The sequence below is a fragment of the Euleptes europaea genome, chromosome 1 (genome assembly GCF_029931775.1).
Source record: "Euleptes europaea isolate rEulEur1 chromosome 1, rEulEur1.hap1, whole genome shotgun sequence".
Lineage (NCBI taxonomy): Eukaryota > Metazoa > Chordata > Lepidosauria > Squamata > Sphaerodactylidae > Euleptes > Euleptes europaea.
In genome coordinates this window covers 176,919,584-176,934,203 of record NC_079312.1, presented here as the reverse complement: position 1 = coordinate 176,934,203, position 14,620 = coordinate 176,919,584, and the positions used below count along the sequence as shown (strand labels likewise).

The 14,620-nt window shown below is 47.7% G+C and overlaps 1 protein-coding gene across 1 annotated transcript in view; it reads right to left on the bottom strand.

Moving 5' to 3' along the window:
- Positions 1–6,357: 6,357 nt before the first annotated feature.
- The window catches only part of FGD1 (FYVE, RhoGEF and PH domain containing 1), a 58,760-nt gene continuing 50,497 nt past the window's right edge, over positions 6,358–14,620 (bottom strand). Inside the window, exons 13-18 of the mRNA XM_056867385.1 lie at positions 13,326–13,356; positions 11,372–11,461; positions 11,024–11,149; positions 9,672–9,830; positions 7,517–7,660; positions 6,358–6,609 (exon numbers count right to left, since the gene is read on the bottom strand). Coding sequence (XP_056723363.1) covers positions 6,358–6,609; positions 7,517–7,660; positions 9,672–9,830; positions 11,024–11,149; positions 11,372–11,461; positions 13,326–13,356 — 802 coding nt within the window. The remainder of the gene's footprint in view (positions 6,610–7,516; positions 7,661–9,671; positions 9,831–11,023; positions 11,150–11,371; positions 11,462–13,325; positions 13,357–14,620) is intronic.

The window sequence follows — 14,620 nt, the reverse complement described above, 5'->3', positions numbered from 1 at the left end:
GCAGGGAGTAGCTAGGAAACACACGGAGTCAGGGCCACACGGAGCATGGCTAGGGCGTTGCCTCTCTCCTCGGTTCAACGAGTTTTTCACCGATGCACTTTGCAGACTGCAATGTAAAGAGTGGCCTGTCAAGGGCTAGTAACCACATCCAAGGACTCTTCTGATGCTTATTTCAACTGTTGGCCGTCGTCGACCCTTCAACGCCCAGTGACAATGAGTTTGACGGCCTCGGATCATGAATTCATTTGGCTCGTCTTAAGCCTGCTGCTTACCTGTTTCGCTCACTCACCGTAAGTCCCGTCTGGAAGGAGAGAAATAAAGTCTCCCCCGTTTTCACTCTCCCAACTCGGTTCATTGTTTCAGGCATCTCTACTGTTACTCTGACCATACTGCCTTTCCTGGAGCGCCAGCGTGGTGTACTGGTTAAGAGCGGTGGACTCTGATCTGGAGAACCGGGTTTGATTCCCCTCTCCCCCACACGAGTGGCGGAGGCTAATCTGGTGAACCGGGTTGGTTTCCCCCCTCCTCCACATGATGCCAGCTGGGTGACCTGGGGCTAGTCACAGCTCTCTAAGAGCTCTCTCAGCCCCACCGACCTCACAGGGTGTCTGTTGTGGGGAGGGGAAGGGAATTGTATGCTAGTTTGATTGATTTCTCCTTAAGTGGTGGAGAAAGTTGGCATATAAAAACCAACTCTTCTCCTCTATGTTCAGATGTGGCACAAGAACCATGTGGGGGAGAGAGGCGGGGTTCTGCAGATGTAGAGCACAAGGGGCTCATTTTCAGGAACGACAAACCAGCCCTTGTGCCAGGCCTTCCCTCCTTTCTCCATGTAGCGCAAGAAGCTGCACATCACACAGTGGCTAAATTTGTTGTTGCCTTAAAATGCTGTTTCGGTGGATCTGCCTTCCAAAAATATCTAAAGAAGGGCTTCTTCACCACCCTTCAAGCCAGCGTTCCTCACAATTATAGAATTGAATCATAGAGTTGGTAGGGATCAACCTGGGTCATCTAGTCCAACCCCCTGTACAATGCAGGAAATTCACAACTACCTCCCCTCCCCACACCCCGTGACCCCTACTCCATGCCCAGAAGATGGCCAAGGTGTCCTCCCTCTCATGAACTGCCTCTCATGACCTTCTCTCTCTGCCTCCCCCAACCTCCGTGTTCTCGCCCTTTTTGAAACAAAGAGACAAACATAACCAAAACGAAAAATCAGAATCCTGTATTTAAAAAAAAAAAAAAGGACACTGGAAATAAAAAATACAACAATGGAACTAAAAAGTAAAATGGACAATACACAAATCTCGGTTGCGGGAAAGGGCGCTTCTGTCAATAGAAGCTCCCTCAGCCTCACCTCTGTAGTGGCCAGCCACTAGAACAACAATAAAATATTATTTTGGTAAGAAAGATTTTGTATATCCCTTAATACTGAGTCCTTTTTAATATAAAAGTTACATGCACTAGCTCTACACCATGGTGGGGGGGGGGATGGCTCTCCAGGCACCACCAGGAAGCCTACCTCTCCAAGAAGCCAAAAGATCAGTTTGGAAAAGGGGGGGTGCCCCACCCCAACCTGGACACTGAAGCAGTACAAGCATGGGGGAAATAGTGTCTGAGATGGTGCAGAAAACTCGATGGTCGTCCAGAGAATTTGAAGATGAGCAGCTCTTAAAAACGCATTGTATCGAGGAGGGGAGGCAAATTGCATTCGGGAAAAGAAACGGGCATCAGGTTTTATCTATCTGCCTTTGGAATACCTGTCTCCCCTGCCCAAGCAGTCTAGGGTTGCCAACCGCCAGGTACTAGCTGGAGATCTGCTATTACAACTGATTTCCAGCCGATCGAGATCAGTTCACCTGGAGGAAACGGCCGCTTTGGCAATTGGACTCTATGGCATTGAAGTCCCTCCCCAAACCTTGCCCTACTAGGGCTCCGCCCCAAAAATGTCCCTACCGTTAGCCAAGGTAAGTGAAACAAACTCAATGCTCAGGGGCAGACTCACTTTAGCAGATGCCGCGATCAAAGATCGGGGGCGCCAGTCTTCAGATTTATTTATTTTATCACCTGTGAGATGCCACCAGTATTTGAACGGGGGTTGTCGGAACTAATGTTTGTCCTGACCTAGCAAGATGATTCCTAGGCTCACTCTGAAACGAAGGGGGCTCGCATCGTTCAGGAACTCAGGTAAGGCCCCCCCGACTGTATTCACAATCACGATCCTGGCCTCATGCTGGTAGCCATCTGTGCTCGATTCTTCCCCCGCATCACCAGGAGGTGATCACGGAAAAGTGCTGTGTGTGGATCGGCCCACTCAAGCGGCATCCACACAGAGTCACTTTCTTTTTTATAGCGGGTGTTTTAACTGGAGTTGAACCTTTGCTTCGTTTTTGCATCACGGAAGCATTTCGGAACGTCGCTTGCAGATAAGGTTGCCAACTCCAGGTACTAGCTGGAGATCTCCTGCTATTACAACTGATCTCCAGCCGATAGAGATCCATTCCCCTGGAGAAAAGCCACTTGGGCCATTGGACTCTATGGCATTGAAGTCCCTCCCCAAACCCCGCCCAAAATCTCCAGGTATTTCCCAATCCAGAGGTGGCAACCCTAGCCTAGCAGCTTGAACCTATGAGTAGGGTTGCCAGCTCCGGGTTGGGAAATACCTGGAGATTTCGGAAGTGGAGCCTAGGAAGGGCAGGGTTTGGGGAGGGGAGGGGCTTCCAGTAGTGTTGAACTCCCTCCCCTCCCCAAACCCCGCTCTCCTCAGGCTCTGCCCCAAAAATCTCCAGGAATTTCCTAACCCAGAGCTGACAGCCCTATTTGCAAATCAGAGTATCTCAATCATCAGCTGGCAGAACTGCGCAGTCCCATTCTCTTTAGTGAGGCTTTGCACAAGGCACATTTTGGCTGGGGTGTGCCCTTGGTGCTACAGCCCAGAAACAATGCTATAGAGGTGACCAGTGAACGATGGCAGGTGGCGATTTAGCAAAGTGGCCCCTGTTCAGGGAAAGAAGGGAGAGTCTCTCTACCGGGTCGGCCAGGCTTGGCATAACATAGGGATCCCCAATATGGTGCCGTGGCTCCCTCTGACAACTTTCCTGGCGCCCACCAAGTGTTTTTATAAAGAGGGGGGCTTGTGGGGCTGTTGGCCATCGGTAGGGTTGCCAGCCTCCAGGTACTACAAACAATAGTGCTGTATAACTAAGAGCATACACGCTAAGAAAAACAGCACAGGCTCTGTATAAAGAACTACAATGATGTATTCAAAAGGTATGTAAACACACCGAAAAAATTTTTTTTCTATTAAACTGTACACAGGGCACAATGAGAGTGAAACTAACAGTTCGTAGAACTAAATATAAACATGAAAACGATCTATTAACGGCTGTACACGAAAAGAACGGGAGACCGCAATGAAAAGTCAACTCCAACAATCGGGTAAGTTGGTCCTGCGCAGTAGAGAGATGAAGATGAATCCAACGAATGGAGTAACAGTAGACATGCGCAGTAAAGATGTAGAAGGTAATTCCAAGGTCTGGCAAAAAACGGTCATGCGCAATACAAAAAAGGACGTATAAGCTGGAATCAGGCTATCATGCATCCAAAAAAATAGCTGTATTGATGTTATGATAGTATATGGCCGTAGTACAGGTTGAAGGATCACAAGAACGCGATTTCTAGATAATATCACGTTTCGCTTGACTGCTTCTTCAGCCAATAATCATTCAATATCATACAGACAATGCTGTCTTCTGAGTGACCGACAGGTTCAAGTGATAATCATGAGATCTCATGATTCATCTTCACATCTCTACTGCGCATGACCAACTTACCTGATCGTCGGAGTTGACTTTTCATTGCGGTCTTCCATTCTTTTTGTGTAAAGCCGTTAATAAATCGTTTTCATGTTTATATTTAGTTCTATGAACTGCTTGTTTCACTGTTATTGAGCCATGTGTACAGTTTAATAGAAATTTTTTTTTTCAGTGTGTTTACATACCTTTTGAATGCATTGTATTTCTTTATACAGAGCCTGTGCTGTTTTTCTTAGCTTGCATAACCTCCAGGTACTAGCTGGAGATCTGCTATTACAACTGATCTCCAGCCGATAGAGATCAGTTCCCCTGGAGAAAATGGCCCCTTTGGCCATTGGACTCTATGGCATTGAAGTCCCTCCCCAAACCCCGCCCTCCTCAGGCTCCACCCCAAAAACCTCCCGCCGGTGGCAAAGCGTAACCTGGCGATGCTAGCTGTTGGAGATTTAATTGGCTGTGCTGTGCAGATTTTTTAAAAAAGATTGCTTTGGCTGTAGCACCATCACCACACAAGGACTGATGGTATGACTGACGGTAAGTGGCAGCAGCCTATTTTGGGTCTGTGCCCACTGTGCCATGTCAGAATTTTCAAGGTGCCCCCAGGCTCAGAAAGGTCGAGGACCTCAGGTGTGGCGAGATGAAGACCACCGATCCTTTAACGTCACGCTAGCCCTTATCTCCCAGCCAGCAGGGGCTTCAAGCCGCTTCTGGTTCCAGGAGGGTTTCAAGTCATAACAAAGGAAAGCCCACGGGGTTAAATCTGACGCAGAACGAGATGAGCCTTTAGTGGGGAGAAGGATCGCATCAGGAAAAAAATTCCACGCGCGGTATGGGGCCTCCCACACTCTCCCAAGTCCACGGGAAGAACCGTTGCCACGTAGATCTTTAAAAGCTTCTTTCCCCCTCTCAAAATACTGCGGAGAACAGACGACCAGTAAGTGCTAAATAAGCAGTACTGATTGGAAGAACAGATCTTGGTCCATGCTCTAAAAGGCAGGGAGGGGAGGAAGAACACAGAGAGGAGAAGCGGTAGGGAAGCACAGAAAATGACCCTCTTCTGTCTGTTTTTCCCTGGGGAGGGAGACGCTGCTTCCACACGGAGGTTTTTCTCCACCTTGACTCAAACTGGAGCACTTTTTTTGGGGGGGGGGGAGCTTCCGTATGATGTCATCCTGCAATTGTCCTGATTCCTGGTTTTCCCCATCCTTAGTTCACTCCTTTCTGCTTTAATCCTGTGTGTGTGTGTGGGGGGGTTTCTGCAAAGAATGCAGTTCAAGTGTGTTAGCATGCTGTGTGGAAGAAATGCCGTGCATTTTCCTGTCTGCAAAGGCCCTGCCTGCATCAGCACCATTTCACCAGCATTCCCACCCCCCGGCCATGCCACCAGAGGGCATTAAAAAAAAAAATCTGTAGTTGCTATAGTGCTCACCAGAAGGCCTTTAAAAATCCATTACTTGCTATAGCATTATAAGCACCACCAGAGGGCTTCCTGAGGACTTTTAAAAATCAGCAACTGCTATAGCACCAACAGAGGGCTTTTCCTATAGTGCTATAACGGTCTATTGCAATGGTTCCCAAAGTGGGCAGTGCCACCCCCTGGGGGGGGACTACCTAGGGGGGCACTAAGAGGCAAGGGGGCAGCAGAGGGGCACTAGAGGTCGGCCCCTTCAACTGTGTTGTTCACTAATTTATAACAGATCAAGCTATGGCACCATGCTGGCAAATTTGGTGGAAACTATCAGATTCCCCCCCCCCCCACCCCCAGACCTTGAAGAGCTGGTACCATCAGTTTTGTTGAATAAATTTCAACGAAAAAATTTTAATTTGATTTTGAATAGATGTGCAATTAATTGTTACTGTTTTGAAACGTTATTGGTATTACCTTCTTTAGTGCGTCATGCAAACCCCTATTTTGAATAATGCTTTTTATAGGGTGGGGGGCGCTGGGGTTGAGTTTGTGGAACCGAGGGGGTGGTGGCCTGAAAAGTTTGGGAACCACTGTTCTATTGTCGCCAATCTATTTCCATCTGAAGTTTTATTAGAGTCATTATAGCACTATAGTGCACGCATGGGGAGAGGGAAGAAGAACAAGAAAAGGACCCAATGCAGAGTTGCTGCAGAGCATGCGTGGAAGGGAACAGAAACTGAGAAATGCAGAGAAGACTCCTGTTTACAGAAGCTCTGTCACTAACGCATATGCCTCTGCATTGGTTGTGGCGGCGATAGTAGGGTGGAGCACCCTTCCATGTGGAAGCAGCCAGAGGGTGGTTTTGCTTACCTACCCCCCTGCTGCAGCTGGGAATCAGAAGCACCCTCGACCAACCTCAGTGCAGGTACACGGCTTCTGCAGCTGTTGGCAGCAGGGAAGATCTCGGCTAAGTACAGATCCTTATAGGAAAGAGGCAGGAGGACAGATTGTTAACGCCGACAAAGGAGAGAAAGTGCCGGAGAGAGAAAAGCGTTCAAGTATCCTGGTCAGAGAACAGGGAGCAAGTCCCCGGCCGGTCAGAGTCAGTCCTTCCTCATCCCCCAGCCTCCACTGTTAGGTTGCCTCCGCCTCCGTATCTTCGTCCGCCTCTAGGATGGAAGGCGGCCCCTTGCCTTCTTCTCCGCGGCCCGCTCGGCTCAGCACCTCCATCCACCTCTGTCTTAGCTCCTCGGTCTCGGGGCTGAAATACCAGCACAGGTGGCTCTGGCTGATCCGGAAGGCGTGGCGGCGATCCACCCGCTCCCCGGGTTCGGGGAGGTTCACCTCGAAGCCGATCAGCGGCATCGAACGCTGGGCCTTCACATCCTGGGGGGGCGACAGACAGTCATACTGAGCAGTCAGAAGCAGAGGGAGCGAACAAGACTAAAGATGTCATGATGGCTTAGATCCATTATCAGGGATGCTCTAGGCTGATCCTGCATTAAGCGGGTTGGACGAGATGGCCTGTATGGCCCCTTCCAACTCCATGATTCTATGATTCATTGCCCCATCCAAGTCCGCAGGGATTCGGCAGTCACCTGTTTCATGATATCTTCTTCAAGACTCTCTATTATATAATATATGGCTAGTCACATACTGGATCCCTGTAGACTTGGATTTGCTGGCTATCTAAATCACTGTATGATTATGAGAAGTATATTCCAGCAAGGCTCCTTTTGAGCACGTCTTGCTGACCATAAGGTTGATCTCGTCAGCATCTGGACTTTGGAATTATTTCTTCCCCATACCACGCCAGCATCCATATATCATTCTACAGGATTTATGGACTAAGGGTTTTTTCCTATTTTGCTAGCAGGATTGTCCAATTTTGTATGTCTTTCGTATTGTATGTGAAGCATGCTAGAATATATCGCACTGTTTGCATTTATACTTAGGGTGAAAACGCATGGGAGGTTTTGCCTTGGATTCGCCGCTCTCTAGATGCACATTTCCCCCATCTAAATTCTCAAAACTCTGCATGGGGGTTTATTTTTGAGTTTTGAGAATTTGGCTGGGGAAAATGTGCATTTAGAAAGCGGCAAATCCAGGGCAAAACCTCCCATGCGTTTTCACCCTTAGTTTCTTATACTCTTTTTGAATGGTCATAGTTGCTGTGACTTCTAATTGGTCCTCTTGTACAGCACAAATTTGTTTTTTGTTTTTTTATTGTCCTCTAAGTTAAGCTGTGGGGCAAAAGCCATGTGGGGGGGGGAGGGGCAGGGCATAGCCATACCTGTGGAGCTCCGTAGATGTAGAGCACCAGGGGCTCGTTTTCGGGGATGACAAACCAACCCTTGTGCCAGGCCTTCCCTCCTTTCTCCATGTAGTGCAAGAAGCTGCAGATGACGCTGTTCTCTGCCACCACGGAAGCCTGCTTCTGCAGAAGGAGGGAGAAGAAGAGAGGCTTGGTCAGACCCACAGCAAGTCAGAGGCAGGCAGGCAGCCAGCCTGTCGACACATACATAAAATACCACTAATCAACCGAATGCAATTGGATTATATGATTTCAAAAACGTGGTTTACAACTCCACATACGGATTCAGAATATTCATAATAGGGGAGGGGCTGTGGCTCAGTGGCAGAGCCTCTGCATGGCATGCAGAAGGTCCCAGGTTCAATCCCCGGCATCTCCAGTTAAAGGGACTAGGAAAGCAGGTGATGTGAAAGACCTCTTGAGACCCTGGAGAGCCGCTGCCGGTCTTAAGACAATACTGACTTTGATGGACCAAGGGTCTGAGTCAGTATAAGGCAGCTTCATGTGTTCATGTGTTCAATATTCAAATTATTTATACAATACTTAAACCAAGCAATTTAAGCTATGCATCGAAAGCTATACAAAGTTTTTTAAGCACTTTATTAAATTTATTGTTAACAAAATTACAATAAGCAAAATAAAGGAAAAGGAAAAACAAACACAGAGACAAAAAGATAACTTCCATTTTCGTTTGTATCAAATATAAATCTAATTAAGAAATTACAACCTGTTCTCTAGCTTCATATGGAAAATTATTTTTTTAATTATTCTTACAACTAAGAAAACCAAACATTTCTCTATCATACCTACATTCTTATTCTTCTACTCTTCAAACCCACAAATCATCAATTCATTCTTTTCTGTGTTACGAAAAATGTCCATAAATGGTTTCCAATTTTCTACAAACGTAGATACGTTATTTTCTCTAATTGAAGCAGTCAGTTTGGCCATTTCTGCTAATTCCAACATGTTGACAAGCTATTCTTCTATTGTACGTATATACGGATGTTTCCATTTAGCACATATAATATTCTTGCTGCTGAAATCATATATAATAGCAAACATCCATATTTTTTTTCCAACTGGCTATCCATAAAACCCAAAAAATATACTTCTGGTTTCATAAGAACATAAGAAAAGCCCTGCTGGATCAGACCAAGGCCCATCAAGTCCAGCAGTCTGTTCACACAGGCGCCAACCAGGTGCCTTTAGGAAGCCCACAAGCAAGACGGCGGCGACAGCATTATCCTCCCTGTGGTCCACCGCACCTAATATAATAGGCATGCTCCACTGAGACTGGAGAGAATAGGGATGCATCATGACTAGTGTCCATTTTTACTAGTAGCCATGGATAGCTCTCTCCTCCATAAGAACATAAGAAAAGCCCTGCCAAGGCCCATCGAGCCCAGCCGTCTGTTCACACAGTGGCCAATCAGATGCCTCTAGGAAGCCCACAAACAGGTTCACTGCAGCAGCATTATCCTGCCTGTGCTCCACAGCACCTAATATACGTAATAGGCATGTTCTTCTGAGACTGGAGAGAATAGCTATGCATCATGACTAGTATTCATTTTGACTTGTAGCCATGGATAGCCCCATCCTCCATAAGAACATAAGAAAGGCCCTGCTGGATCAGACCAAGGCCCATCAAGTCCAGCAGTCTGCTCCCACAGTGGTTAACTGGGTGCCCCTTGGAAGCCCACAAACAAGACGACTGCAGCAGCAGCATCCTGCCTGTGTTCCACAGCACCCAATATATCGGGCATCCTCCTCTGATCCTGTATATTAATCGAGAAACCTTGTTAACTTTGTATAGAATATACAAAACAATCTATACAAAGTTAACAAGGTTTCGCAGTTTTATCCATGTTTCGCTAAGTTGCATCAGCTTCATCCGGATTTGTTTAATACTAATAAGAAAGAGTTTAAACAAAGGATTGCATGGGGGATGGATTTTTCTCCAGTCAGTCATGAAATTAAAAAGTGGTCTTGAAATATCGGTCGTTAATTAGTTACATTCCAGGGTGTAAAGAACCGCCTATCGTGGGTTTTAGAAAGACTAAAAGATTGATGGATCACTTAGTATGTTCTGACATCCAGCAGGCACATAGGTAGGCCTCCCCGCCAGCCTCACCTCCAGAATGGATCTCCGGCGCTGAGGCGTATTGGGGTGCGGGGCGGGGCTGGCAGGGGAGCCCTGGAGTGTCGTGTAGCAGTCAGTGCAGACGCGGTTGGGGCGGTTGTTGTCGTAGATCAGGCGAGCCCGGAACTCGGAACATTTTCCGCAGACCACCTGTAAGGAGCGGGTAACAAGAAGATGAGTTGTGGTGACCTGACAATAACTAACAGCCACTTTATACTATGCACAGAGTCAACTGATAAAGCAACGAAAGGAAAGAAGAGGAAGACAAAGAGGAAGACGAAGAAGAGGAGGAGGAGGAGGAAGAGGAATTGGTTTTTATATGCCGACTTTCTCTACCACTTAAGGAAGAATCAAACCAGCTTACAATCACCTTCCCACAACTGACACCCTGTGAGGTGAGTGGGGCTCACCACTCCTCCACCTCTCTTAGAGGTGACTAGCCCAAGGTCCCTCAGCTGGCTTCATGTGTAGAAATGGGGAAACAAATCTAGTTCACCAGATTAGCCTCCGCCGCTCATGTGGAGGAGTGGGGAATCAAACCTGGTTCTCTAGATTAGAGTCCACGGCTCCAAACCACCACTCTTAACCACTACACCAACTGGGTTGGTTTCCCCACTCCTCCACCTGAAGCCTGCTGGGTGACCTTGGGCTAGTCACAATTCTCTCCGAACTGCACACAGAGGTAGCTGAAGTGCAGAGAGGTAATTTAAAAAATACATTGAGAAAGAAGAAGATGAGTTGCGGTGACCTGACAATAACTAACAGCCACTTTATACTATGCACAGAATCAACTGATAAAGCCACGAAAGGAAAGAAGAGGAAGACAAAGAGGAAGAAGAAGAAGAGGAGGAGGAGGAAGAGGAGTTGGTTTTTATATGCCGACTTTCTCTACCACTTAAGGAAGAATCAAACCAGCTTACAATCACCTTCACCTCCCCACAACAGACACCCTGTGAGGTAGGTGGGGCTGAGAGTGTGTGACTAACCCAAGGTCACCCAGCTGGCTTCATGTGGAGGAGTGGGGAACCCCAACCCGGTTCTCCAGATTAGCCTCCGCCACTCATGTGGAGGAGTGGGGAATCAAACCCGATTCTCCAGACCAGAGTCCACCGCTCCAAACCACTGCTCTTAACCACTACGCCACGCTGGCTCTCAGAAAAAGGGATGGGGGGAGAATAAAGCCAACATCGTTGCGGCAGCTGCTGTTAGAACTTTGTTTTGATAGGCCTATGTTGACTTTCTGCCGAGGAGGCCTCTCTGGTGAATACGGAATGGGACGGGAGTCGCAGAGCGGCGTGGTGGACACTAAATCCTCAGCCCAGCCCACTGGGGCCCACACTCACGTGGCCGCACGCCCGGCAATGGTGCCTCCGCTTGGTGAGAGCGTTGAAGGGCTCCTTGCACTGCATGCACATGGTCACCTCCTTCTCCCGGATCGGCGTGGGTGCCCGCCGTCCCAGCTCACACCCCTGCAGGCACGGCAGAGAGCCGAGAAGGTTAATATGCGCACGCCAAAAAAGCACCAGGAGGTTGTCTTTACATTTCTGGGAGCGCAGAACAATTGGCACGGGATTCCAAGCGCTCTGAGAAACCCCCAAGCTCAGCCAAGCCAAATTAAACTTCTTATGCCAGCAAGAGCTCGCTCTCTCCCTAAGGGCACAGATCCACGCGCGTGCACAGCAGTGACTCACGGGCGAATTGGGTGGCGTTTCATCCTCGCTGATCAGCTGCTTGAACGTCTCCAGCGTCTGCTCATGCTTCTGAATCGTCGCCTGGATTGCCTGATGGTTTAAACAATGGTGCATTTATAGAATCATAGAGTTGGAAGGGACCACCAGGGTCATCTAGTCCAACCCCCTGCACAATGCAGGAAATTCACAACTACCTCCCCCACCACACCCCCAGTGACCCCTACTCCATGCCCAGAAGATGGCCAAGATGCCCTCCCTCTCATGATCTTCCTAAGGTCAGAGAATCAGCATTGCTGACAGATGGTCATCTAGCCTCTGCTTCTCCAGGGAAGAAGAGCTCACTGCCTCCTGAGGAAGCCGGTTCCACCGAGGAACCGCTCTGACTGTTAGAATTTTTTTCCTAATGTCTAGACGGAAACTCTTTTGATTTAATTTCCACCCTTTGGTTCTGGTCCGACCTTCTAGGGGAACAGAAAACAACTTGGCGCCATCCTCTATATGACAGCCCTTCAAGTACTTGAAGATGGTTATCATATCACCCGTCCATCTTCTCCTCTCCAGGCTAATCATACCCAGTTCACACATGACACACATACTGAATCAGACCCTGGGTCCAGCAAAGGCAGTATTGTCTACTCAGACCGGCAGCGGCTCTCCAGGGTCTCAGGCAGGGGTCTTTCACATCACCTACTTGCCTAGTCCCTTTAACTGGAGAGGCTAGGGATTGACCCTGGGACCCTCTGCATGCCAAGCAGATGCTCTGAGCCATGGCTTCTCCCCAAATAATGGAGATGCTGGGGATTGAACCCAGGACCTCATATATGCAAAGCATGCACTCTACCACTGAGTTCCTTCATCCTTTCCTCATAGGACTTGGTCTCCACACCTCTTGCCATCATTTGTTGCCACAAGACAAACAAATCTCTGGGAAGTCGAGCCCCGGTCTCCTTCAGCGGGGAGAGGCCAAGGAGGAAAGGGCGAGGATCCTTAGGGAATCTTTGTGCCCACACTTCCCTCCAACCCTGGTTTCTGTTCAGAACACACGGGGGGCAAAAGGCCGGCTCTTATGACCCCTCCCTAAACTCTCACTTATCTTCCCATGACTTTCAGCCTCTTCCTAAGAATGCTTTCCTGGGAATAAACCCCATTGAGTAGACTTTAGTAAGATTCTGAGAAGGATTTCACTGTTCCTGCTTAGGATTTCACTGTTCCTCTTCCTATCATTCAGGAGGTGCTCATGTAAATCCACAGGTGTGGTGAGTCACCTGCTGTATACCTCCTATGGGTAACCGACCTGCACGATCCACCCGATGTCATATAGCTACCGCCTCATAAGATGCATACCTATTGCTCCCACTAGTAAGATATGCTTGGCCAGTGGGTGTGGTAGTTTTGTGAGATCAAAAGCTATACAGTTCAGAGCTGACATGGCACCAGATCATGCCAAACTGCATCATTCCTGATGAAAGACAGACAGCCTGTCCCCGGTACCCTCCATTCTCAATTGGACTGGCAGAAACTATCTATGCGGGCGTAGTCTAGGAATCCCACATAGTGCATTACTAGCTAAAGAATGGGAAAGTTCACAGGAACTGCCAGGGACAAAGGTAGGTCAAAGACTGCATTATGGGGCGAGGCCCATATTCTGACAGACTTTGTCCATGTAATACAAAGAAAACTGATGGAATGCCCCCTCTTTAAACACCACCGAGACAAATGGATCACCTCCATATTGGCGAGAATTCCTGCCCCCATAGCAAGAGACAAAATAGTCCCCTTTTTGCTGATGGATAGAGATCCAAATATATCTCTTGGCCCAAATATATCTCTCGGCCATGGCCAGATATCTCTCCATCATATTTTCTTCTAAGAAATAACTGCTCAGGACCTATGGGTCATAGGAGCAAAGAAGGAAAGTAAAATTATGGGGCGGGTGAGAAAGATTGGCAGTTACCTGGATCCAATCTCGCTTCTCCTCTTCAGTCCTAAAGAATGACAAGTAATTCACCAATGTTTTAGTGCAAGTACCCAGATATTTACAAACAGGCATGAATACAATCTCTACACACAGTTTCAGAGAGTAGCTTTGTTGGTCTACAGTAGGACAGTTAGATTCGAGTCCAGTAGCACCTTAGAGACAAGCAAGGATTTTGGGGTATGAGCCTTCGAGAGTCAAAACTCCTTTTGTCAGGTACTTTACGATAACCAGACAAAGGAAGCTTTGACGCTCAAAAGCTCACACCCTGAAAATCCTGTTGGTCTCTAAGGCGCTACTCGATTCAAATCTAGCTGTAGAAGCCCTATAGATTTCGTGGTGTCGTACATAATAGGAAAAGATTGTCAAGGTTGACACATTCAATACAAAATATGTGCACTGGTATGAAAGTCTGCAAGTTACACTCCTACGTCAATCCTTAAAGGTAAAGGTCCCCTGTGCAAGCACTGGGTCATTCCTGACCCATGGGGTGACATCACATCCCGACGTTTTCTAGGCAGACTTTGTTTATGGGGTGGTTTGCCAGTGCCTTCCCCAGTCATCTCCCCTTTACCCCCAGCAAGCTGGGTACTCATTTCACCGACCTCAGAAGGATGGAAGGCTGAGTCAACCTTGAGCCGGCTACCTGAAACCAATTTCCGTCAGGATCGAACTCAGGTCGTGAGCAGAGCTTGGACTGCAGTACTGCAACTTACCACTCTGCGCCACGGGGCTCTACGTCAGTCCTTACTTGTCCAGAAATAATTGAGAGAGGAGATGACCGCCATTGAAAATTTTCGTTTAAATAAAACTAATCCCCCCTAAAAAGGAGCCATCAACTTCTAATATCGCTTACTAAGATCTCACCACAGGGAAGGAAAAACAAAATGCATGAAAGCTGAGGAACAAGGTTTAAAGGAACAACTGAGAAGATATTTAGGATAAGATACAGCAATTATATGTTACCATATTATGTATTAAAATGCTTTTCTATGGAGAAGGGGGCTACCCCTTAAGGGGCCCATAAAAGTGGACCCCCTGACCCAAACTTTACCAAACTTCAGAGTTCATGCAAAGACAGTCCCTTGCAGCTACCCTGAAAATTTCAAAACTCAACCTCTACAAATGCCCCTAACAAAAATTCCCATAGGGAAAAGCCTTGGGAAAGCCGAAGGCTGAATAGGTATGCAGCGATCGGCTATCCGGCTTAGGCGTTATTCTGTATTTCAATATTCGGCCTTTTTCAGGTTTATATATAAGAGGCCAGATTTTCT